This window comes from Haliaeetus albicilla, chromosome 4 (assembly GCF_947461875.1).
Source record: "Haliaeetus albicilla chromosome 4, bHalAlb1.1, whole genome shotgun sequence".
Taxonomy (NCBI): Eukaryota; Metazoa; Chordata; class Aves; order Accipitriformes; family Accipitridae; genus Haliaeetus; species Haliaeetus albicilla.
Window position 1 is genome coordinate 30,320,792 of NC_091486.1, and position 26,981 is coordinate 30,347,772.

Sequence of the window (26,981 nt, forward strand, 5' to 3'; positions counted from 1 at the left end):
GTAGGCAGTACTCCCCCCAAAAGGTAGTACTGAGGATGATGAAGGTTGGTTTGATTTCTGCTGATGCAGAATAAAAAGAGAACTTTCCAAACTTTTCGCTCCTGGTGGTAGGTTTGATATTAATTTGCTGAATCTAATCACTTGGTATTTGAAGGGGAAAAAAGAGAACAACACTGAAGGTATCAAAACCACTTTCTCTGAACAGAGGATAAAATGATCTGACACTAAGGCATTAGATAGAGACATGGGGAATCTGAGTTCAGCTCCCTGCTTGCCACCACTTACCTGTCTGCTCATGGGCAAGTCACTCAGGAGGTCCTCGTGCCACTCCCAGAGTCCTGGTATTAGCACCCATCTCAGTAGTGCCTTGACTCAAAGGAATGCCCTGCTTGGTAGCAGAGGCACAGTCCCAGCGCAGCCAGTTGTCTGTGTTCCCTGTCGCTATAAAGGGGATGTTGAGTTGCTTGGATTTATAAGCTCTCCCAGGCAGAGCTGTCTGATGTTTCAGATCCACTCTTTGTACAAAGAGTAGTTAACGTTTCAGCCATGAGAGTGGAGAGACTTGGCTAATTGTAAAAGAAACAGCTCCCTTCGCTGAAGAACCCCAAAATTTGTGACCAATGAAAGCCATGTCAACAGCCTTACTGCAAACCTACCCAGCCCTGTCACAACAAGCACTTCAAAGTTACACTACCCAGTCCCTTCCCCAGATACTATTAGCAGCAAAGATTTTTTACAAAATCAGACACCAAAGTACAACCTGTTTCTACTGCATGTCACACCCATACATACACAGCACACTTCAAAACTGGCTTATAAATTCTTTAAGGCTCATTTGCAAAAATACACCATAAATTCTAGGGAGTATAAGTTATGTAGAATGGACTTGTTTGGCTCAGACAAGATCCTCTTTGAGACCTTTTGTCAGGTACTAATGGTTTCATTAATAATCACTGAGATTCCTCAGGGACATCATAACCATTTTTAACAGATCCTCATGCTGGTTGAGGGGTTCAGAGTATTACTCACGTTGCATGGACATACATACATAACGGCATGCATGCAAGCAATACTGGTATGCTCAGTGGTGCTAGTATTGAACAGAAAGCTAAGAATGTGTATCATTGTTGATAGAACAGAGGCCAAAGGCTAATATGAACATGTTTTATAGCTGCAAAAGCTAATTACTTAAAGTGAATATAGTGTATGTTGTTTGGGTCTAAGAAACTGTATGCAAGCATATTCTCATCTAATCATGAAGTATTTTAGTTCTTGTAATAGAACTCATTAAAAATAATGTTAGTTATTCTAGAATACAGTGCAGTAAGCTTGTTTTTTAACCATTAAGCAATAATAGAGACTTATGTGTTGTCCTTTACAGTTCTGCTAGTAGCAATAAAATAATACTAGTTTATTTACTTACAAAGGTAATTATTTTATTTACAAATACAAGATAGGCTTTTAATCTTATGTGACATCCTCTTTAAAAAGGCCTAATTAAAACAAACAACATATTGCTTTGACAGCTAAAGGTTTACAGGAAGTTTTGTTTCTTCACAAAATCAAGGCTTTTTGTCTAATTCTTGCCCACTCAGAACATTGATATAGGATCAAACACTTCTGATAATCCTTTTCCCCCAGAGCAATACCTTTGAAATTATAAGTTCTAATCATGTCATCATGAGGGAAAGTTTTCAGGCCTGGAGAAGGTGAGTGAGAAAATCCAACTGGTCTTTCTGACAGTAGATTCAGGCACATTAAAAACTGTCAGCAAACTGAATCTTTCCTTTGATCAAACTACAAGGGCAATATTTTGCAGCCAGCTTGTATGTGTGGACTTTGGGTCCAACAACTTACGATTGCACCTGAAATATACTACCAGGTTTTTTTTAAGTTAAATTGCCATAGAAATTCCCATAGGAATTGTGTTTACATAAGGACTGTAGGATTTTGTGCACAACTCCTCATGAAGGTGATCACCCTTAACTCCTAGAACTGAACCAATAGTGTTGGTTACCTTTTAGTAACAGGTGGTAAACATAATCTTGAATTCCGATTGTATGTTAAAGGACCAGCTCAAGGTTCCTTAGCAGTGATATTTTGCTGTCTAAAGGATGAAGGAAAAATAACAGGCCACCTGTTATTAAGGAAAGAGAATTCACTAATAACATTCTCCTTTTCTAGGTAAAGAAAATGGTGTCTGAGGAAGCTGCTCTGCCAACCTAATTAAACCAATACAGATTTTGTCAGCCTGCTTCAGCCCGTTTCCATAAGGAACTGCTTACTGAATGGGTACTTGAAGCTCCTCTCTGATAACAAGGCTGTCTAAAAACTGCATCATGGGACTTGTGGAGAAAAGGCAGGTGTTATTTCCCACACTAACACAACACACTAATATTTCCAGTTCTGGCTCAAAATATGAAAGCATGTGTATAAATGCTGTAAAAACTATGTAGAAATCTTTGAAAGTACCTGTAAATGTGTATCTCTTGAAATTACTAACAACTCATGTATCAATCATCAAACTAGTTCCACTAAGCTAAAGCTTAAGTATCCTATGTCATTTGATCTGCAGGACACTTAAGGTTGACTTAATGGAACTAATTTTAAAGTTTGCTAGTAATGTCATTCTAATCTAGTGCATGTTGGCTGGAATTCTTTCTGGTTTAATATTATTTTAAAATCCCAAATGTAAGGTTAATGGGGTGTTTTCAGTGTAATCTCAGAGAAAGAGAGAGAGAGAGGAAAACTCAGCAAGATGACTCTAGAAGAGAATTGTCATAACTTAGCATAGTGTCCAGTATATTCCCACTTATGCTAGGACTGTTGCTGAAGCTAACGAGGCTTAAGAACAGTTAGCACTGTCAAATCACAATGAAGTCCAAAGAATTTCAGAAAAACCTTTCTCTAACAAAGCTGTGAAAGTTGAAGACTTGGCATACTGAGAGGAACAATGATTCACATTGCAGACCACACAATGTATTGCTGAATATTCATATGCTATAGAATTAAGACCATATACTTAATATCGTAGAATGAATTGGAATATTTTGAACATTGCTCAGAAAGACAGAAATATCTTTTAGTACTCATAGAAAAAGACAATACCTATAGAATAAGCTATCTCCTATGACAAGTCAATGGGAAAGACACTGTCCATTCATTGTGTGCTTCCTCCAAGTAAAGCTACAGTGATAACCAGAGGATATAGAAGACTAGGATTTAAGGCACATTAGTCAGCATGCTATTGTATTGACCCTACCGAGTGATGATTCTGTCTTGGACGCACACTGTGAATTTTCTGCAGAGAAGGAGATTTACTGGAGGATTATTTTCTCAGAATCAAGGTGATGATTTAAAAAAAATGTTGATCGTGTTGAATACCATTTAGCTCTAGTTTGGTTTTTAGTTCAGATGGAGTCAGTGCAGGATTTAGCTGTGGAACTGGGAAAGCTTAACATGATGAACTGATGTTTGTGGGGACACACAATTGTGTAAATTTTTTGTCTTTTTAATAAGCATTTTGTCCTTGAAAGTTACATGCAGCTCAGCAGGAAATCTGGGTGCAGGCAGCTACCAGGATCAAACTCACCACTATATGATAGTTGTTTAAAACATGTGGTATGCTTCAGTATGGAATCTTTAAACAAAACAGTTCTAGCTTGCGGCTATTGCTACACAGACTGTATGCAGATAAGTCACAAATAGCTGAGCATATGTGTGGTGCAAGGTTAAAACAATAACAAGCAGGTCGAATCATTCAAACACTGGAAATCACTTTGACTCCAGGCCAAAAGCTTAGCTTGAGATGATATCAGTATGGGATAAAAAGAGGATAAACTAACAGGCTTAGCAGCCAGCTTGTTGGAGTCAGCATATAGTATCTATACTTCCAGCAGGAGAGCAGATGGTCATATATTTAAGGAAGCACCAGACAGGGAGTCAGGAGATCTGAATTCTATTCCTGGCTCTGCAGCAGTGCTCCTATGTCACCTTGGGGAGTCACTTTTCCCCCTTTTTTCTTAATCTTTTAAGTAGTGGAAATAATATTTGCTTGTCTCACAGGGCAGTTGAGAGGCTAAACTGATGCTGAAAAAATGCTCTGAAGCTCTAAGAAGAATGTATGGAAGAACTGCAAAGTAAACTTGTTTGGAAGAAAGGACACCACATGGTTTCATATGGCATGTTTGTGCCATATGTTTACGACCTTTCCTCTCCCCAGACTGTCCCATGCCTTTTTGCACAGTTTTCAAGGAGGGAATAAATGGATTAAGCTGCCTTCCACATTTGCTAGAAAGATAAGCAGCTGCCAGTAAGAACCTGACCAAAGAACTGACTTTATTACTGAGAGAGACATTATTTATGCCCAAGAGGGCAACAGGCTTGTTGAAGTTAACTGTTCATCCCAAGATATTTTTGCATTGGTGGCAGAATAATGTCTCTAATGGCTCTTATTCTGAATTCAGCAATGCTGCTTGCAAGCTGAATGTTAAGTACATACTTAAGTATTTTCTTTCATGAACAAATCTTTTCCTGAAGTCCCAAAACAAGTCCATTTTTTAAATCAGTGAGAAAAGTCCGTGATTATTTGTACAGGACTTTCATCTAAAGCCCATTAAAATCAACTAGACTTCAAAGGAATTTGAATCAAAGACTTAGCAAGCAACTGTCATTTCTTCTGAATCCTATGCCCATTAAACAAAATGACCCTATCTATCTTCATAACTATTTGGAATCATAGGAGTAATGTTTTCACCACGGAATAAATAGCTTCTGCTTTCAGCATGGAGGGGTAAGCTTTGGGCTGGAGTTGAACTTTAGTACATATCATGATTTGCTCCATTTATGCATATCTTTTTTTGCAAGAGAAAAAAAAAGTTGAAGCCTTTTGTTTTTTTCTCTATGACTCCATTTCTCTTGTTCCTAGATTCTGAGTCCCTGTCAAGGGATTGAACCCCAGTTCAAAGCCAGCTCTGGTAAAAGGGCACAGACAACACTGCAGAAGACTTCAAAACATTAGTCCACCTCATAGCAGTGGTAGAGACAAAGGAAGCAAAACCAAAGATTATCTGAGCAGATGTCCTGAGTGTCAATATGGAATATGGTCTGCCAACATGAGTTTGTTTTTCTGATTCCTCACAAATGGAGCTGCCTCTAATCCTGTAAACTGGACTTCCTTCAGCTCTTCTGGAAGTCACTGTGGGTTGGATATCTATGTGGAGGGAAATATTCACCATTTTCAGGTTCAGGAAGTTGAGCAGGTTAAACTGGCAATAAAATGGGAAGGGTCTGGTGTGATTTATGAAGGACATATTCTTTTGCATGCAGCCTGGTTTTGTGAGAACACACTTTTGAGTTAAGCTGTTCCTCTTTTATACTGGGACAGTTCTGCTGCCTGTTTCCTTGATGACAGCCTTGGTAGTACTGTAAGTGGAACTCATACTTCACTGAGAAAGATTTACAAAGATACTATAATTACAGTTAATGTCCATTGCATGTGTACACAAACAAACTGACTTACTGGACTCTCTTCACCGCAAATCCATGCAGTTTTCTGCATTGAATCACCATGGGATAGCTTTAGTCCAAGAGAGAAGCTGAGTTTTCTGAAGAAATGTGTTATATGTCTAACTGTAGTCTATGAAGGAAGGAATTCAACTGTTTACTCTCAATATATGAACTAAGCAAGAAATTAAATATTTCAGATAGTAACCAGCCCACTGTTTGGAGTATATAACAAAAACACTCTTTATGACAGTGTAAAGTTGATAGTCTGTGGCCAGATACTGATCTGGTCCAACTGAAAGTGGTTTAGATGAGACTCTGATGTCCCCGTCTTTTCCTTTCACAGGAATGTTGGTTGTTTCTTTCATGTCCTTTTTTTGGCTAGGCAAGTGACAGAAATGCAGTTAAGAGGTCAAAGAAGTGCTCCACAAAGGCACAAACACAGGAAGGGAGCAAGGATGGAGCTTGTTTTACCACTGTTCTCTTGTTCTTCCCATCCCTCTGATTTTTATAAGCTAACCTTCAACTAGTTGCTGTGGACCTTGCAGATAACACTTTCTCCAATGACTACCAACTTTGTCACATAACATTTTCAAATATTTTAAGGTGACATAGAAAAATCTTCTTACTTCTCAGAAGAAGTGCTTCAGTGAGAATATTGTTATTTTTATGTGTTTGTGTTTTGGGGTGTGGAAGAGAGCTTGGAGAATTAAGAAAAAGTAGAACTATTTAAAAGTGAAGTTAATGATTCAACAAGGGCAAGTTCCCTTCCAGAATAAGTCTGGTTATATATTATAATTGTACAAATAAAGTGTTCAGTCCAGATCTATTCTCCTCCTCTCCAGTCCTGCACTGTTGGGGCTGGGTTCTTTGTACAAAGATGTGGCTTTTTCTTGGGATCATCTTTTCTCTGGGGGTCCTAATTCCTGGAAAACACAGCTTGAATTTGCAATATGACAGGTGAGTGTGAATGGGGTATCATTAAGAATTGTGCAGTGAAATTCCCAGGAACTGTGTAAGAAGAGTAATAACAATTATGAACTGAAAACCTGGAGATAGGGTTAGTAAGCTGTAAGCTTTGTAAGATTTGGAAAGAAAACATAAAGATGGGAAATGAAGAAAGAGTGAACCAAATCCAAGCCAACAAAGATATGGCTGCAGCCAAAGGAGACACAGAATGCTGCTCAAATGTACCTCAGGATGCTCTGCTTCCATTAGCTGAAATTCATTTGGCTTAGCATCTTTCATAACGAACTTTGAAATCAGATGCTGTAGAAATAAAATGCCTTTTCTGAGTATAAAGTGGGGGGGGGGGGATGACTGAGCAAAATTATATCCATTAATAAAAGACAGCTGAGATTATGTGAAAAGATGGTGTCTCAAAAGCAGCTCAGATACTGAACCCCTGTTGGAAATCTGTAACAATAACAAAAAAAAAGCTAATGGAGTTGGTCCGGACAATCTTCACCCCAAGGTGTTCAGAGAATGAGATTATCACATTTTTTATTACTGATTAATGTTTTCAAAAAGTATGAAATGTCTAGTTTTGCTGTATTCTCCACTCTCAGTTCTGCTTCGTAAGAAAATGAGTGATATAAAATTATGCTGTTTGCCTATCTATCTAAACTATTTTGTTTCATTCACCCTCAACTTTACAAGGAATGAGAAGTCACTCTGCCTTTACAGCAGTTGGGATTTGCAGGAGGGGCACAAAAATAGTGTGGAGGCCAGCTATCCACATACAAGTTTATACATGGAATTTTCTAAAGTAAACAGAGAAAGTAGCCCAGTGCTGAATGCCTCTAGACTAATTATATCCCAAGAATATAGTTTTTAAAAGGAGAGAAAACCAAGTAATACGTACTGCAAGTAAGTTCCTTCATAGTATACCCATTCAACAGCTCTCCTGGCAAAGCATACAGAGTCACTGCTTCTCTCTTTAAAATGTGTTATTTCCCTTGGATAATATTTAGTCTTTAGATTTGTATCAGGGATGCAGTCAGAGCCTGTCGACTTCACTGAATAGAATTCAACAGATCCTTGGTAAGGTAGCGTTCATTATTGTTTCTAATTGCTGTCCAGGACTGAACCTGTTGATTACTTGCATGGGATTTAAAAACACACTTAACTGAATGGTCAGTGTGACTTCGGGTGGGCAGTACCTGTACAAAGATGAAATGACTAGTAAAGCCCATTTTCACTGTCACTTGTTCTGTTCAACAACTTAAATGAAACATCCAATCTATGAGCATCCAAGGAAACACAGCTTGTGCTGAGAACAGTCCTTTAATTTGGTAAGAAAACTTAACTGTAGCATTTAAAAACCTGATGTTCTCACGTGGTCACATGGGCTGACTTTGCACTTCTCAACTGAGAATCCTAGTCCATAATCATAAACAAGTGTGTGCTTTCTAATCTTAGTTTACTATTAAAAATGATTTGTCTCCACACTGGCTATTGTAAAAGGTTTATCAGTAAATAAGAGCTGGCCATCTGGCAGCAATCTGACTGTCTGGCATTTCTTTCATTTGGTGTAATTAAGACATAATGTCAATGAGGATAGAAAGATATTACAGGATATTGTTTCCCTTCCTGATAGACAAAGAGCAAAGCAAGCCCAGGCATTTAGAGAGAATAAACTCTGAACTGCAGCTGAGATGTTTATTCTCCTAGCAAAGATGTTTATCCTGCATCTACAAGGTTTATTACAAAGATATGGCTGTTGTACCAAATCATTAGCAATGCAAATGTATTCATTTTGCCCCATAGATGAGGGTCCTATATGCTAACAGCATCTCCTAAACCAGCAGTAAACAGCCCATTTCAACTATCAAGTTCTACGTTCCTCTAACAGCCAAGGTGATATTTTCAGGAGAGATGTAAAAAAACCAAAATCCCCCTATTTTTCAGTGGATAATGTGAATGAATAGTGAATTCTGTTTGCATGTATATTAAACTGATAATTGTACATTTCTGTATGGAAGCACAAATGATAACAGTTGCAGTTCAGATGATGGGAGTGTGTTATAATGACCATGGCTTTAATAAAAAGCCATGTAAGGATTTTGCAACAAGAATTTCTGTTACAAAAGCTTTAAAAGTAAAATGTTCTTCTTTTGTACTTGTCCTGTAAAGGTTCCAAGGCCCACTGAAGTCACTGAAGGAGACTGTGAAGTAGTAGTTATTAGTTACTAACAAATACAAACATTTCTCGGGTTCCCCATGGTATCACATCAGTAGCAGGTAGCTGTTATCTCACCTCTGAGTAATGTAATGTAGTCGTCAAAATCCGCTCCTCATTATGAAACTCTTTCATTAGAAATGTCATGCTTGCTATCAGTCCTGGAAAGTTGATCTGAACGAACACTGAAAAAAAATTAGAAAAATAATTACAAAGGGTTTTTTAATAAAACATACAGATTTGCTTTTTCTGCATTTCCAACCATTTTAATTTGTTCTTTGTAAACTTTCGATATTTTTTTCAATTAAGCCTGTAGTAAATGAAAGTTTCATGGGACCTCATGAAAATACATACTCAGACACTGGACCTGTGTGTCTTTTCTAGAAATATAAAATGACAGATCCTGTACTAGAAATTTTTGTTTCCTGGGAATTCAGTAAGAATATACAATTCTGGAGACTGTACTATTCACTATTTGTGCAATAAATTGGCTATTCTCACGACAAGCGCTTTGTGAGCATCTCAAGCTCTTAGCAATGTTCATTTATCATGGTGCTTTAATGTTTTTGCATGCTTAAGTAGATCAGCAAAGCACCAAGTCTATCTGGAATAATTGAATAATTCCCAAACAGGAGGAAAAATCAGTGACATCTTATCAAATAAATAGTTTATTATATATTAGAATGATCTTGTTTTGGCCCTGGTCCTGCAAAGGCAGAAACATACACTAGGGCTCATGCGAGCAGTTGGCTTCAGTGAAGCTGGTATGTTGAATAAAGAATTGCCACTGGCAAGGAAGCAGAGTTAACCTAATGCTCTAGCAACAGAAAACTCACATCACTTAGTCCTATTTGTAGCTAAAACGTTCCAGGAATTCATCACTCAGACATGTTTTTATTGGAACAGCGCTCAGTTACATGCTCTGTCTTCCTTCTACATAACAAAATATCTCCCTTTGACTTATGAAATCATGGATACTTTAACAGACATTAAAACTGATCTTGTCTCTTTGCTGAATTTCCAGGGATCAGGTTTTGCATATTGTGCCAGAAACATTTCAGCAAGTCCAGCATCTTGGCAGCAGTTTACTGGTGAGTAAGAATAACTATGTGTACCCAAAAAGCAGAGTGAGGTCTTGGGCTGTAAAATTTGCATGTAACTTTGGACAGGTGTCCTGGTTTCAGCTGGGATGTAGTTAACTGTCTTCCTAGTAGCTGGTACAGTGCTATGTTTTGAGTTCAGTATGTGAAGAATGTTGATAACACTGATGTTTTCAGTTGTTGCTCAGTAGTGTTTAGACTATAGTCAAGGATTTTTCAGCTTCTCATGCCCAGCCAGGGCACCTGACCCAAACTGGCCAACAGTGTATTCCATACCATGTGACGTCCCATCTAGTTTAGGAACTGGGAAGTGGGGGGACAGGGATTCGCTGCTCGGGGACTGGCTGGGTGTCGGTCGGCGGGTGGTGAGCAATTGCCCTGCGCATCATTTGTACATTCCAATCCTTTTATTACTACTGTTGTCATTTTATTAGTGTTATCATTATCATTATTAGTTTCTTCTTTTCTGTTCTATTAAATCGTTCTTATCTCAACCCAGGAGTTTTACTTCTTTTCCTGATTTTCTCCCTCATCCCACTGGATGGGGGGGGAGTGAGTGAGCGGCTGCGTGGTGCTTAGTTGCTGGCTGGGGTTAAACCACGACAACAGGAATGAAGATTAAAGTAAACTTGAAAAAGTTTTACCTAGCTTTTTTTTTCTTAGTGTAGGGTGGAGTTGCCCTTCCACTACCTGAAGAAATTTGTGGGAAGAAGTTAGTTTCCTTTCACGGCTCTGTGAAGGTGCTGCTCCTTACCAGTGGTGCCTGAGTCAATGGAAACACTAAGCCTGTGCTGCATGCTCTATGAACAGATGGCTGGAGAATAGCTAAGGGGAGAATTTGAAGGAAAACTTCTTCCATTTATTGATATGCAGCTACTCTATCTTAAATATATTTTCTCATTCTGAAAACAGAGCTTGATTTGTGCATTTCTTTCTTCTCCTCTGCACAGCTGGATTTGTGGAAGCCCCTGCTGCCTGAAGACATCTGGGCTGGAGAAGACCTGCACATGAGGGTCCCAGCCCCTTTGGTGCAGGAGGTGAAAGACAGCTTAGATCAGCATATGATCTCTTACAAGTACAACCTCTAATTTCCTGATGGGAAGGGCTGGCTTTAACAGTCTTCCTTGCTATCACAAAAGGACCTAGCCCTTTCCAATGAACAGTCAGCAAGTACTGATGATAGGATCCAACCTTTGTTCCAAGTGCCTCCAACTTACCTTCACCTGCCCAATGCACAGATGCTATATATACCTTAGAGTCTCAAAAGCACTTTCCCCTATGCCCTGCTTATTCACCTTCCATCTAGCCTGGATTGTGAATTTGGAGCTGGGATCCAAGACAGCTCAATCTGTCTTGTTTCCTGCTGTTGACTTCTCAGCAGCAGAGGATGGCACTTGGATATATGGCTCAGTTTTTTTAGTCTAAACTAAAGGAAGCCAAACTTGGTACAACCACTACTTATAGGAGCATGGTTTGCTCTTGGAAACCATGGATACTTGAACACAAGGTCCTCCCTATTTTGGACAAGCCAAAGGTTTAATTAGTGTGACTGCAGCGAAGCAGTCTCTGTAGCTCTGCTTTTCCTTCCCTGTCTTTTGTTGCTGCTCTGGTTTTGAGAAGAGCCCTTTCAAAATGAATATTCAGCCAGTTTCTTCAAGGCTGCAGTTTCCTACCCCTATCCTCTCCTCCCCTGCCAGGCTGGTAAGAATTTCCTGGCACCATCCAGCCAAACAGACATCCAAGCCTGGGACAAGAGTCCCTGTGGCAGGTCCCCACTGCGCACGCAATTGGGAGCCAGGAGCTGCAAATGGCTCATGATGCTTTATCACACCTACCCAGCCACACATCTTCACTAACTGCCACACTTCTACTTCCAACCAGAAGATCTAATCCAGATACAAAGAGTGTTTATAAAGCCAAATGGGATTCAATAACATCTATTCCTCACACAGTTCCATTCCCATGTGTAACTGACTTTTTCAGGTAACCAGTAGATAGCTAGCTATATTTCATATAAACAAACCTGTAGTCATTATCAGGGCTGGTGACAAATGGCCTATGGACATACACTGCCATTTACCAATCCAAGATAAGTTAAAGGACAATTGGTGCCACTTCAAAGCTGTTTAGAGTTAAAGCTGATCTTGACATCCTGCATCTTGCCTGACAAATTTTTTTTTAGTAAGTGTGATGCCCTGACAACCAGAGATGAAGAGAGATGAGGTGGGAGCCAGTACAAATGATCTAGCATCAGGTTTAGATATTCAGGACTTAGACAACATTCCAGAAGATATTTAACCTCTTCTTTATGTCAAGGCTCTTAATTTTCTAATAGTTTCAACTGTTTCTAGTGGAAATTTAAAGACTAAACTGAAGATAGCAGCTTAATCTTTTTTTTTTTTTTTCCCCTGGATTGGGGCCAGAACTGTTTCCACCTTGTGTAGGGTCCTAAAGAAAGAGGTGGGTAATTTTTAATAGTCAAGCTGAAATTCTGGCTTTGTATTGAAAAAGGGTTGAGATGAGTACGGCAATGTTAGAGTTAAAGTTCCTATAAAATTCAAAGCAGGAACCACCTTTTAGAAGGCAGTTGACATGCAAAGAAGGTAACATGACAGTTAGGTATATAATGATAGAGACATAAATGACAAATTATAATCAGGACATCAATATTCTGACTGTGTCAGACTCTGGGTTTTCAATTCTCCAGAGCTCTGATAAGGCATTTTGCATGTGTGGTTTCAGTTCATGGGAATTTGCACTGCCTGAATTTTAGTTTGAAGTTCAGATGCGAATAAACATCAAAGCTCAGAGTGAAAGTCAGCTGTAACTACTCTTAAAAGTTTCTTATGTGCAGTTTCCAGAAATGCCGATCAGTGCTACTGTCAGCAGAATAGCCTATTAGCACTTTCAGCGTTTGAAATCAACAATGTTTAAGCTACCTTTGCAATTGTCTTATCACAAGAGTTTACAATGAGCACAGATTTGTAACAGTGTTACAAGGGGCTGATTGCAGTGAGAAAGCATAGTGCAGGTCCAAAGTCCTCTGAAGCCAGGGAAAAGGTTGTATTGACTCCCTTGATCATGGAATCACTCCTGTGCTATACCCATTTCTGAACTAATTTGTGGCTAAAAAGCAAGAAGAGCTTTTTGGAGGAAAGAGGGGTTTTGTTCTGATGTTTTGTGTATTGCAATAAATACTTCCGTGAAGTCTTTGCAAATTGAAAATGTCTCCATAAAATACGGTGAAACCCTAATCTTAAATTTTTCACTTTTCCCTCTTTTTCCCAAAATGTGTTATTTTAAACTTTTGCCCAGAAGTAGAAGTGGTAAAGAAAAGAAAGATATTGAACATTTTTTTGTAGAAGGTTGTCAATCTTTAAAAAAAACCTGGGAAAATTATTACTTTATTGTTAAAACCCAGTGAAACTCTCAGTACTTTGAACTTTCTCTTACATGGAAGTAACCATTATGTTGATGGTGATGAATTTGCCAGGCAGCCCACAAGAGAAGAGGTTAAATCCTTTCATTTGTTGATATAAGCAATGTACACACCATGATAGTTCTGCAGCAACTGTTAGGCATTGTTTTCTTTTCTATCTCTCCCTTTCCTCTCCCCTCAGAGTCCTAATATCTGATGTGCAGGAACTTGTGGATCAGAGCATGCGAAGGGAGAGGACCAGCCACACGCAGGTCCCAGAAGGTTATGTCTACACCCAGTATCATACAATGGAAGAGGTAAAGAGGAACCTAAATCTGCTTGCTTTCTTTGTTGCTGCTATTTTGTAAATGCCACAGCAAACAACTCTGTGCTTGCAGAAAGCTCAGCTGAAGTCTGTGGAGCTCCTTCTGGCTTTCTTCTTTGCAGAATCAGTCCTTAGCATTTGACTAGAATCTTGGCCTCGTTGAATTGAACATGAATTTGCCGTTGATTTTGATTAAATCCTCAATTCCTCCCTGACCAAAGCCTAAATGCTCTGCATGAAGCAGCCATATTGTTTTGCAGATAATATTCTGGGGTTCAGTTGGTTGGTTTGCTACCTCTCTACCCTATTATGCTTTATAACTATCTCTAGTATTTATTCATTTAAGCCCCAGTATGTTTGAGGCTGAGCCAAAGGTGAAGTGCAATGACTATTGTGGTCTCTGGAATGCCAGTGAGGAAGAAGAGGTGAACAGTGGCAGACCTGTAGAAAGAATCAATTTAAGGACAGGTTTTTGACACTTCAGGAGAGAATAATGTCATGAGGGTGGGTGGTGAAGACTTCTTGGTGCTATGTTTCACAGACCAGTGGGTAAGCCTGGATAAAGGCAGAGCATGGTGGTATTCTTCCTCCTAGCCACATAATAAGAGTCAGAGAACAGAGTTAATCCTCATGTATATTTTGTTTGAGCTACCCATTGGGGATGACTGCTGCTGAACTCAGATGTAGAAAATCAGTACTGATAGGGAAGAGACTGTAATACCGTTTTGAAGATTTGATGGCGTGGCTCCATGTCTGGTGAAGTCAACAGAAAGATGCCCAATAGGATGGGCATGTTGAATGAGACCCAGAATAGAGTATCAGTGTTGTATTGCAGTGATGTTATCTTCTAACACGCAGCAAGATATGACCATGTCTTTGCTCAGAGGCAAGTGAAAGGCCTTCCATGAGTGTTAAGTGATATCACAAATTGAAATAAGCTCTGAGGAAAACATTGCTTGTCTAAGCAAAGAAAATAGTTTAATCTGGAAATGGAGGTGGGAAAGAAAAGGAAACTCCCACTTTGGACCAAGAATTCTCTGTGACTACTTTAGATTTATCAATGGATGACTCAGATCCAGAAGAGCAACAGCAAGCTGGTGACTCAGCACTACCTGGGGAAGACAATTGAGAATCAAACAACGTATTATCTGCAGGTAAGAGAGGAATTTTCTTAAAATGAATAAAAGGCACAAAAAAGTACACAGGAGAAGACACGATTCAGATCTTTCCTAAGACAGTGCTCATCCCAATTCACTGAAATAACAGGAGATGGTTTTACTCTACAGTACAGTAAGATTTGCCAACTTTCATATACACTATCACCATAACCTTGCTATTGTTATTATGCAGTGAAAACAACAAATTTAGCTGAAGTCTTGTTTAGAATTACAAATCAAGCTAAAACTAGGTTGGCAACAGCTGTGTGTGAGGATAAAGACTTTTGATTTTTTGTTTTTATTACTTTTTACAGCATATACCCTTTCTGCTAGGAGTATTCCGTGACATTTTTTATCAGATGCTCTAGTAAAAACCATATTCTTAACAATTGGGTTAGTTATTGTCTAATCTGTTCCTATCACTGAGTAAAATTAGATTCCCTGCCTTTTTGTGCTTCTCCTTCTAAAAAGAAAGAATCTCAAAGTAAGAAACACCAGTCCTGCGAATGACTAATATAAATTAAAAAGAAGCTGTTTTATTGACACTCCTGCTCAACAGACACTTTAAAACTCTTGCCCTGCAATACTACAGCGATGGGGTGATTAGGAAAGAGAGCTTGTCATAATGATATCTGTAATAATAATAATAATAATAATAATAATAATAATCTCAGATGGCTCAATGGCATATCAAGGCACATCCTTTTCTTTCTGTATTATGCTAGGCTATTTTATTGTAATGTAACAGTTTTCCAAATGATCATTTTTACACTCTCCCAGATCAGTCAACCATCAGATAAAACCAAAAAGATCATTTGGATGGACTGTGGGATTCATGCCAGAGAATGGATCTCTCCAGCCTTCTGCCAGTGGTTTGTGAAAGAAGTCAGTCCTCACTTTTCCACTTAAGATAATAAAAAACCCCCATATCGCTTTGGATACTTCAGTTCTCTTCTCTACCATGGTACCAAGAATTATGCTTTTTCTATTAAAATATGATTTTCAAAATTAGTGCATAGTACAGATACCTGTGGAGGCCTAAGTCCAAATCACAGTTTGAGATGAGATATGGGACAATATTTGTTAGCGCATTGTTTCCTCCACCTGAACTGATTCCAAAGCCACTCAACTTGATAGCAATCTCTCCATTTTCCACAGTGCTTTTTGGATCAAGCCTCTCTGCATCACAAAGTCACAGTGGCCCTGGAATACAGCAACCCTAAGATATGGTATAGCAATATTCCACATGTACTGGAAGTACATGGCGCACAGATATGCTATGATGTAGCTTTCATACCTGCAAGACTGTATACGTATGAAATACACTGTAACTGGATACACTGTCACTTTGTTAATGGCAAAAGGTAGACACCTCAACATATCTGGAGATCAACTAGATCTTAGGTACCATGGTGATATCCAGGTGTGAGCGATTCCCTGATGATAGTTCTAAACTAGCTCTTTCCAGCGATTACCACTAGATTCTCTGCCCAGTTCTCTGTATTTTTTCTTTTCAGATTCTTCAAAATTACAAATCTGACCCAAGGATAAGCAGATTTCTGAAGAATTTGGACCTCTACATCTTGCCAGTCCTCAATATTGATGGCTACATCTATTCCTGGGAAAAAGTAAGTAGTGAAAATCCAGGAACAAGATTGAAAATTAGATATACACAGCATGTTTGGTTAATTTTAGGTACAATCATAGCAATTATATTTGAACAGAGAACAGTGACAGAATCATTACTCACACAAATCCTCTCATGGCAGAGAGATTTTGTTTCTTCTGGTAAATCTGGAGTCACTTGAGATTACAGGGCTAAAAATTCCTGGCAAGTGTTATGAGCCTTGGGAAGAGAGAAGGACAAAACCACAGGATCAATTGCTTTTGGGTTTCTGGGGATGGACTTACTTCCCTGCTAACAGCTCAAGTCTTGGTTGATGGCCTTAAGCATATCCGGACGAGTCAGTTATTCTTCGCAAGAGGTCCCAACTGGCAGATAGGTCTAAGCACCTTTGCAGCATGGGACAAGAGGAGAATTGGTCAAATATTGGGCTATTTGGTTTTGAAATAGGTGTGCCCTCCCAAATAATCTTCCTTTTGTGATATGGAGGATAATGCAAAATGTTGGTCTTCAGCAACTCTCATCATGCTTCCAGGCTCCTGAGCCCAGTTGAAACACCTTTTAATGCAGGACCTCAGCATGGCCCAACAGGCTCAGCCTACCACCATGTGGATCCTGCTGTCTCCCAGCTTGTTCCCTGGCAGTTTTGGGGCTCTGCTGGGTTTGGCTGAGATACGAGTTAGTTTTCTTTGTAGTAGCTAGTATGGGGCTATGTTTTGGATTTTATACGGAGTCAAGGCCTTTTCTGCTCCTCACCCCACCCCACCAGTGAGTAGGCTGGGGGTGCACAAGAAGTTGGGAGGGTACACAGTCAGGACAGCTGACCCCAACTGACCAAAGGGATATTCCATACCATACGACATCATGCTCAGTATATAAAGCTGGGGGAAGAAGAAGGAAGGGGGGGACGTTTGGAATGATGGCGTTTGTCTTCCCAAGTAACTGTTACATGTGATGGAGCCCTGCTTTCCTGGAGATGGCTGAACACCTGCGTGCCAATGGGGAGTAGTGAATGAATTCCTTGTTTTGCTTTGCTTGCATGCGCAGCTTTTCCTTTACCTAGTAAACTGTCTTTATCTTAACCCACGAGTTTTCTCACTTTTACCCTTCCTATTCTCTTCCCCATCCCACTGGGGAGGCTGAGTGAGCGGCTGTGTGGGGCTTAGTTGCCGGCTGGGGTTAAAGCACGACAGGGACATACCACACATTGCACTTTGATGGACACGTAATTCAGCTGGGAAGCTCATATAGGCAGTGCAGTGAGGTCTGCAGAGAACCAAGTATAGCAGTGAGTATAGCAGGGAACCAAGAAGCAGCAGCAAGATTAGCTGACAAAAAAGCAGTCATTTTCTTGAATCTGAAACAAACATAGGTTCAGCTATTGTCTCTTGGACACAGAGGTATCCCTTACAATGCCAAGCTTTTATTAGGAGTGCAACACTGCATGGAAGTAGTTGAGTACTACAGAAAAAGCATACTCTTTTTTTAAAGCTCAGGAGGCTCATTTCAAGGTGCATGCAGGCTTGTGGAAGATGACGGCCTGGCTGTAGTAGATAAAATGTTCTATCACTAAGCTTTATCACCCTTGCATGCAGACTTGCACTCTTTTACAATGCAAGAGTTACTCAGAATGCAGAGGTCTAAAATAAAGGATTCTTTACACTGTACTATCACTAGGTCCTATGGATCACTGAGCTGTTATCACGTAACTGAAGTTACTTTTGTTTAGGATCGTTTGTGGAGGAAAAATCGTTCTCCACATATGAATGGCACCTGCTACGGGACAGACCTGAACCGAAACTTCAATTCCTCCTGGGGCAGTAAGTTCCAAGTATTTCAGATCAGCAATGCAAATGTAAAGAAAGAGTAATAACTAGTCTCTGAAATAAGATGAAGTCCTGTAAGAAAGGAATACTCATCTTGTTGTCACCAAGACATATGTAAAAATAAAAACATGGTTTGTAAAAATATTAAGTCATTGACTTTCAACCGGCATTTATTTCTGTGAGCAGAAAATTGCTGCTTATATAACTATACCTCTAATTCACTGCAGGAGCAAGCATCAGCTCTAGGCAGCAATGCTAGGAGTTAGTTACTTAACAGCTAGTATTTGTGTTTGCCATATATTTCAAGGAGCCTCCAAAGTTTCCCTGGCAGGTGGTACACTGTGGTGGTGTCAGAGTGTTTTTGTTGCAGCCAGCCTGTAAATGTGCGTCAAATATTTCAGTCTTGTAGCAAAATTTAGTTGATACCAACAGACTAAAATGTTAAAGTCCCACTGAGCTGTCTAGTCTCCCTGCCCACATAAACACACACCTTAACACTCCAAGGTAAATTTCCCTGTTCCCTCTGAACTGGCATTTATATGTCTCTCTTTTGATTCACTTTTTGTATTCCTCTCCAGGTACTGGTGTTTCTTATAACTGCAGCAGTGAAATATTCTGTGGATCTGGACCAGAACCAGAGCCTGAGACAAGAGCTATGGCTCAGTTTATTGAAAGAAATAAGAGTGACATTTTGTGCTATTTAACAATTCACTCCTACGGACAGTACATCCTCACTCCGTATGGTTCCACAACTAAACCTCCAAGTAACAGTGAAGAACTGGTAGGGCAAAACATTCATCTTCTACACTTGTAGAGAACAAGTACAGGCAGTAGCATGTGGCACAACTCTATTTGCCCTCTTGCGTCTCCTTCAGAGGAGCTGGACATATTCAGGGGCTTGGCTCCCAGAGTTACTGCTGCTCTGTGCAATATCAGCAAGGTTTATTTGCCTTAGAATTAATCCTAATCCTTCACCTTAAATCAGGAAAATTGAACTATTACAGATAGGGTTACTGCAATGCAAGGTAAGTGGAGAAGAGGACCAAGCCCTTGCTGCATACAAGAATGTGTTTGCACTTTAGGATGCCAGCACATTATGCACACGATTGTCACAATTGTGTTCAGAAAGGGTATTCCAAATGTGCTCACTAGAAGAATGGGAGGCAAGTAGGCACCTACTTCTTAGTTACTTCTCCCCTCAGTTTCTGAGTGTTCTAATTTGAGTTCATTAACATGTGTATTTATGAACATTCCAGTAGCTGGAGCACTAGTCAAGAGCATGAAGGACTTGGGTTCAGACTTCATATGAGTCATAGGAGAAGTCATTTAGTCTATCTATGGCTCAGTTTCTAAAGATGGTGGGATACAGAGTCTATGGCGATATAACAAGTGTAAGAGATCAGTCACTGCTGTAGTCAGTATCAGGATGCTATACAGCATAGACTCTAATTCTCCAAGATACAGCCCTCTAGCTTTGCAACAAAGCAAATATCTTCTCTACCTAATTGCAGAGTCATTTTTAAAATTTCAACATAATTCGCATTAAAAAAAAATCAAGAAAATTTGCCCAAATGTTTGTAATGAGTTTCTATAAAGTCCTGAACTAATAATATCAAAACTTAAAGCTCATCATATGTAAATGTAAAGCTGAAAGAGACAAAAATTTTGGTCCACTCAAAATAATTGCCAAATGTACTGGCATTGATGACAATGCTGTTCCTATTTTGGACTTACAGATGCATGTTGCAAAGAAAGCATCTGCTGCCCTGATGGGAAAGTATGGGACCAGATATGAAGTAGGATCAACCTCTTTAATTTTATGTAAGTTTCTTTATGTTTCCCTTTGATTGCTCTGTTTTTCAAAGAAGAGAGTCATTCTTGTGTCACAGGCATCAGTAAGTACTGTTTTGCTGAGTTTCCTCTTTGAGTAATATTTAATGGGCTGGTTCGGTGGAACACCTAAGCAACAGTCATTTGAATACAAGATAACACTGTACGTTATAAAGCTGACTGCAGGAAGGAAGGAAGGAATCATTGATCAGAACCTAGTTCCTACATGAATTCCTTACAGATACATCACAGGGGACAGAAGGAGATTGGTGATAGATCATCCCGACCCTGCTGAAGTCAGCAGCAAAACTCCTATTTGTCTTCACTGGAGCCAAGCAAAAATTAAAATCCCAATCAAGTCTATAGTTACTCCATCACATGGCAGCTGTTTGCAGTTCTGTGAGAAATATGTTGGTTTCAGCCTCGCTCCTAATAAACTGGATAGCCACATCATGAACACACCATCATGGCTGATACTAGTTGATACCCTTTACGTAGAGGACTAGAGGGCCCTAGAAACTGCCTGGTAAACCCAATCTTTTCCCAGTAACCAATAAGTCACACTAGTCACTCAGAACAGTAAGTAGTTGGCTCCAATACCCATGCGGTTTTGCATAGTCACTGTGCCAGTCCCTGAGTCACGCAGGCACCTACTGCATGAGCAATGCGGTATAAGGTAACTTGTCCATGCCTAGGACTGCATTTTGCCAGGGTTTGTACTTATACCAAATAGATAAGAAAAAAGATCCAAGATGCAGATGAATAGTGATACAGGGAGTAGTCAGAAATTTTTCAGACTTGACCAAAAGTATGCTTAAAAACAAATATACAAAGAAATTCCAGGCAGTGTCAATGTAGGAAAGGAAGTACTGGAGCAGACAAATGGCCAATCTATCTTGTACCCCACAATAATCACAATAAAATGCTAAACACACATAATCCCTGGAACTCATCTCCTGTTACTGTACAATACCATCTTATGAAGGATTGTTTCACTTAGGAAACTCCATGGAAGCCTTTTCGTATAATTAAGAATTGCAGCACTTAGCTCTCCATGTCACAGTAATAAATGGTTACTGCTTAGTTCAGGGGTTCTGGTATAATCTTGCATTAACAATAGCAAGAAGTATTTTCAAAGAACCGTGCTTAATACATATATCTCCTGTCTATTTTTAAATTCACAGACAGTAACTCAGGCTCCTCACGGGACTGGGCTCACATGATTGGCATTCCTTTCTCCTACACATTTGAACTGCGAGACAAGGGTAGTCATGGATTTGTTCTACCCCCTGACCAGATCCAACCCACATGTGAGGAGACTATGTTGGCTGTGACAACTATCATAGACTACATTGATCAGAAGTACTTCCCAGGTGGGGCTGTGATGCTGACCTCTGGTAGTCTGGGCCTGAGCCTTTGCCTGAGTGTTGTACTTACGTGGACTGTTTCTTAAAAATGGCTTAGAGAACCCAGCAAGAGACTCCCATGCAAAGTATAATGTCCCTTTGAAAAGACAAAATTACCTGAGCAGAGGAACTAAATGTCAAGTATTTCAATAAAGGCTCGTCCCATACAATACAAGCGTGCACTTTTGGTTTTGATAGCTGTGTTTTAGGGAAGGAGGAAAAGAGTGAAGGACTGTGGCAATTTCCCAAGCTTCACTTGCTGGCTCTGCAAGAAGCCAGCTTGAGTACGCACGGGGGCAGAGCACTATTACTGCCTGGTTCTTGAGCATGTTTTCAGGGGCTCACCTGGGCCTGTGCAGCCTTTCCATCAACCACAGTCCTGCTCTGTCACAATTCTCCCCACTGCCTGACCCTGCTGACTCCTGGGTCTTGCTGGCATTAGCAATACGCCTGTGAGACTTAAATGTCCCCAGTTCCCACTACCGAAAATTGGATAGCTTCTTTGACATCCACCTTCCTTCCCTAAACTGCCACATTGGGATTTACCACAAAATACAGGGCCTCAAAAGCTGGTGAAAGGTCATAATCAGGCAATCATCAACAGCAGCCTGAAACAAGCTGAAGAGCTTGAGCTGGTGCAAGCATGTGGGGACAGACAAGAAATGTGGCCCTGTCACTTAGATGCAGTCAGATTAGTGAAGAGAGAAACTGCCCAAATCCTTCAAAAATACAGAAGGGAAAGGGAAAAGTAAGATGAGGATGGGGTGCTATTCCTACAGAGCAGACCAGAAAGTGATTTCTTTGCATCCTCAACTTCCAAAACTGTGTGACTGGTGGAGACAAACATTCTCCTAAAGTCAGACTCCTAAGGGATTTCATTACAGGTGGTACATAAAGAAAGTCTATTTACAGAGGGATGCCTTTCTTTTACAAACCACCTTAATCCTTTGGGGCTGACTCTGCAGAAGGACTGGGGCCCAGTTTTGTGGCTCTCCATCACTTGGGAGAGCCTGCAGCCTGCAGGGATCTGCCTGGGATTCTCATGAGAAGCTGGAAGCTCAGTGGAGTGCCAGAGGAAAGGAAACATTCCAGCCCATTGAGCAGGGACTCTCTGCCTGAGCCACTTGAAAGGAAACACCAAGGAAAGAGCTTCTGTGTTGTTACAGCCAACACCAGAGGGTGCAGGGCATTCACTGAAATAGAGAAGACCTATTTTAACCTGTACTCTGTCTGTTTTTGAATCCAGGAGTCTCACATCCCAGAAATATGTCCACCAGGCTTGGCTATTACAGATAATACGATAGACTTTTTTTTTTTCCTGATAGAAAATTAAGAGTCCAGGGGGAAGGAAAAAAAAAAAAAGAAAAAAAAAAAAAAAAGACTTTGTATGAAATGTCTGATTTTCTTAGCAAATTTCAGGATTCTACTTGAAAACTGAAAGTGTTCTAACCAGAGATTTTCAACAAAGTATTTCCAACTTTGGGAAAGAGAATGCTTTTTTCCCCCCTGACTGCTTGAAGGCTAGTGATGGCAATTGCAGATCAAGCGCTTCTGCCAGAAAACTCACAGATAAAGGGCATTGAGAGGACTGAAATATTACTGTCCTCAAGTTATAAAGTACAGCAAGACTCAGTGACTTGGCTAAGATCTCATAGAGGATCTGTGGCAGAACCTGGTAAATTCTTTTGTCAAATTCTCTTCCAATTTTGCCAAGAGAAGGATGCATATCACCTGACCATGGTACTGTAAAAAAAAAAAAAAAAAAAAAAGGTAAAACCTTGCAATCATTTTTCCAAAGTACATCTTATTGTCATTTTGTCTGTACTATTAGTTGACAAATCTTAGCTCCTGTGTTCATTGTCCACAGATTATTACCAATTGGTGTAGCCAAATCTGTTTAACTCCTGCAGGTTCCCCAGAGCATAGTCCTTCCAGACCAACCACTCATTTACAGTAAGACCCGTCTGTTGCTGAGCTCTGTAGCAGAAGGTGTCACTAATTAGCACCTCTCCCTGCAGGAGCATCACTCCCCAAACTTATGTTTAGTTTAGGATGTGACTTGTAAGTCTTTATATTTGTATTTGTATATTGTGTCTTTGGAACTGTAAGAAACAAGACAAGTCCACCTGGCCCATGACTGCGAGATGTCTTTAAGCAAGTGGGGTTTGACCACGAGTGTTTCATAGCCATTTGCTGGCAAACGGCAGTAAAGCTCCCCAGTGCAACCCACAGCAGATGGCAGTGCCCTCTGGGGACTGATGCCCACACGCTTACTTTGCCAAAGCCAACCCAAGCTTGGGCTGCCACCAAGTGCTTTCCAAAACTAAACCATGACTATACTGGTACAAAAATGCTGCTGGCCAGGGCTTCTCTACCAGATTCAGAGACATTGCACAGCCTGAACACCTAGAACCAGAGAGGAAGGGAGCTGATTTTACTAATCTTGGGTATCTTTTAATAAAATTGTTTACCACTACAAGATACAATCAGGTGTGTCCCAAAGTTAATTAGCAGGTTTCTGTGGACTGGCTCAGTCCCTCATAAGCTCCTCTTGTAAGAATCACCATCAGGCAGGGGAAGATGCCCCTGCAACTGGCACCTAGGCAGGGGGATGAGGGGAGATTTTGCCTCCAGCATTCCCAGCATTCAAGAATCATAGAAGCAGAGAGGAAGACTTCACCAGAAAAAAAATTAGGTATTTGGCAGTAATCATTATCTAGAAGAATGTGTGCTCCTGTCAGCACACTGATCATGCCTGGGCTTACAGGTCCTTGGATCTGTCAGCAATGACTCACCCACTTTGCATAGTGAAACCACGAATGAAGCTTGTGTGGAAGGAGCACCTTGCCCTCCTTGCCACTGCAGAACAGATGTCCTGCAATGAGTACTTACAGCTCCTTTTAGGAACTGCCATTGCACAAATAAGCCACAACCACTAAAAGGCCAAGGCTGCAGCAAATTGATCTTTACAAACATTATATGGGCTCTATATTTCATGCACCCTCCCAGTTCGCTGACTTCTCTATGTACCTCTTGTGCTTGTAGAAGAGTGGTATGTATGGCTGACAAAAATCACTGCAGAGTGGGTGTATTTTATCAATCATGTTTTGCAAAGGAAAATTTTAAAGAAAAATATGGTATGGATGTCTCTGTTGAAACTCCCCTTACTTCATGAATCCATTGCCTGGCTTTCTCTGACCCTTGCCAGGTTTTGCTTTATGATGAAATATGGAAAGAGCTGCATTCTGATTTCTTGCATGTTAGCAGAAGCATATTATCCTACTGACACAACAGTGTGAATTTCAATTTACTCATGTGTAAACACATGCAAAACTAAAAGTTATTATGCAAAACTAAAAGATTCTTTTATTCATTGTTGTTTCTCCCCAATAATTTTACCAAGACCATGCCCCTTCCCTTTCTTTCTCACAGTTAAACACCCAAATCATGCTTGCTTTATTATATAATTAGTATTGTGAAGGATTAATTACTTTTGGTCATTCAGGTTACTGAATAAAAACAAGGGCATCCCAGTTCTGAGTAACAGTGTTCTATATTATCCTTGTTAACATTCTGTCTGTAATACAAAATTAAAGATTGAAGAAAGGGCCACCAGTAATCTCATTCCATTTCATGCAAGGAGCTCCTCTCTCTGTTAATTTCTCTTCCATGCTATGTTAATTTGATACAGTCCTCAGGCTCCTAACAAGTTAGCAACACTGCCCTCATTAAGGAAAGTGAAGATATCACGAGGGAACTATAATATTAAACGAAAGTGTGTAGCCTCATTTCTTAGAGCATCATATGACAGAAGAGCAAAAACCTACAGTTTTGAGGGGAGTGTGCAAAGCACCTTTGTCAGTTGACCTTTCTGGGGAAGCACTTGCAGTGCTTGTTACTTCCTGATAAACTACTTATGCTCCAGAAATCCACTCAAACATTATTCTTTTGTGCAGATTCTATTCCAAATGAAGAACTCTCAGTCTTGAACATCTTAAACTGTGTATGAAAATCGAAAGCAGTCTTAACTGGAACAAACCTGCTCAGAAACACAGAAAGATGTCTCAGTGTGTTCCAGTCATTATCATAGATGGGAATGTATTGATTTATGACAGCTGAAGACCTAGCCATTTGTGTCCCAAATCCTCCTAGCCAAAACTCCCCTTTTTTCAAATTAGCTTGGGACCTACTTCAGACACAGAAGGGTCAGGATCTGAATGGAAATCAAAGTATCCTGAGCTGGTCTTGGGTTCCCTCAGCCTACAATCTGTAGGTATTCACGGTCCTGATAAGCTTTGTCTCATTCCCTGTGACTTCTTTTGGCTTCATCCAGAGCTGGGTTTTCTTGACTAGATGGGATGTCCAGTTATACCATACACAAAAATCACAGCAGAGCTCATTGGTTTGATGAGACATGCTGTGCTTACAATTTCCTTCCATGTAAATGGCTGGCCAAGGCTGCTTTGTTTTCATTACCACTAAGCGGAGAGGGGACCAATAATAAGAAAAAAACCCCAGAGGTTATGATTGGGCATTAGAATTAGCAAACTTGGGTGCTCTTACTGGAAATCTTGTCTAAAATACATTTTATACTTCCTGCATCCTCCTTCCAACGAATCTGGATGATCCTTGTTGGTACAAAATATAAAGGAATAATTTGATGACAACCTGTCATCACTTGCTCCTGTCTGCCAAATCTCATGCTGTCTGTTTATGTGCATGGTAGGCATTCATAAAACCAGCTTCTTTTCTGCAAGTTGGCAAACAATATGAGTATGCTATTCACAAGGCAGCCACTGGCAAGCAGAAAGAGGAAATGCAGTGTCATGCTCATACCTTTTAATTCACCTTGGTATACTGACCCAACGTACATCTCACCACAGCTGCACTCTGTTGTATGGGAATGCCTCAAATGAAGGCAATGTAATTTAGGGGGAGGTGGTTAGGATTGCATAGTGCCAACTGCAATGAAAGATCCCTAGAGGAGGGAAAGCATTTGCGAAAATGATGGAAATTTATTGTGCTGACAAAGATGTAACACTGACTTTAGCAGTGCGAAAGAGGAAATGGGTAGGTCACAGACAGACTAATAATGCCATTTTTCCTAGCTTTAGTTTCTTCTGCATGAGTGTCTAAAAGAGATAGCCTTTGTTTTGAAAATACAAACTCTTCCTGTTCTCAAGCACCCATACAGCTTTACCTGGGAGAGGGCTGAGAAGGAAAAGAATTACCGATGAAAGATACTTAGCTCTGATTAGTGAGACACAGGGTGGAAGAAGGACTAAAACTAATGAGGGAGATACTGAGCACAAGCATAACCAGGCACCAAGGAAAACACGAGTAGGCAGCACACTCTGTGATGATTAGGTGTAAAAGTCTATTTGCCAGAGTCACCTAAAAGAAGTTTCCATCCTGAGACTGCAGTACAGGCTTTTATGTCATTTACTGCTAGTGCCAGGGCAGATCAATCAACTGACTGTAGCAAGGATCCCCCATGCACTGCCATCACCTAACACACAAAAAGTAAGTTTGTATTTAATGCCTGTGTTCCTAGTTTCTAAACACAAAACAAAACCACATGAATCCATGAGAAAGGCCACTTTACTCCA

At 40.1% G+C, this 26,981-nt stretch overlaps 1 protein-coding gene across 1 annotated transcript; it reads left to right on the forward strand.

Moving 5' to 3' along the window:
- Positions 1–6,288: 6,288 nt before the first annotated feature.
- CPO (carboxypeptidase O) lies at positions 6,289–21,419 on the forward strand. Its single transcript, XM_069780510.1, has 11 exons — positions 6,289–6,465; positions 9,711–9,777; positions 10,737–10,861; positions 13,407–13,521; positions 14,582–14,683; positions 15,467–15,571; positions 16,204–16,314; positions 18,040–18,130; positions 18,715–18,917; positions 19,873–19,957; positions 21,151–21,419. The coding sequence occupies exons 1-11, from the start codon at positions 6,386–6,388 to the stop codon at positions 21,417–21,419; spliced, it is 1,353 nt and encodes a 450-aa protein (XP_069636611.1). The 5' UTR covers positions 6,289–6,385.
- Positions 21,420–26,981: the final 5,562 nt, after the last annotated feature.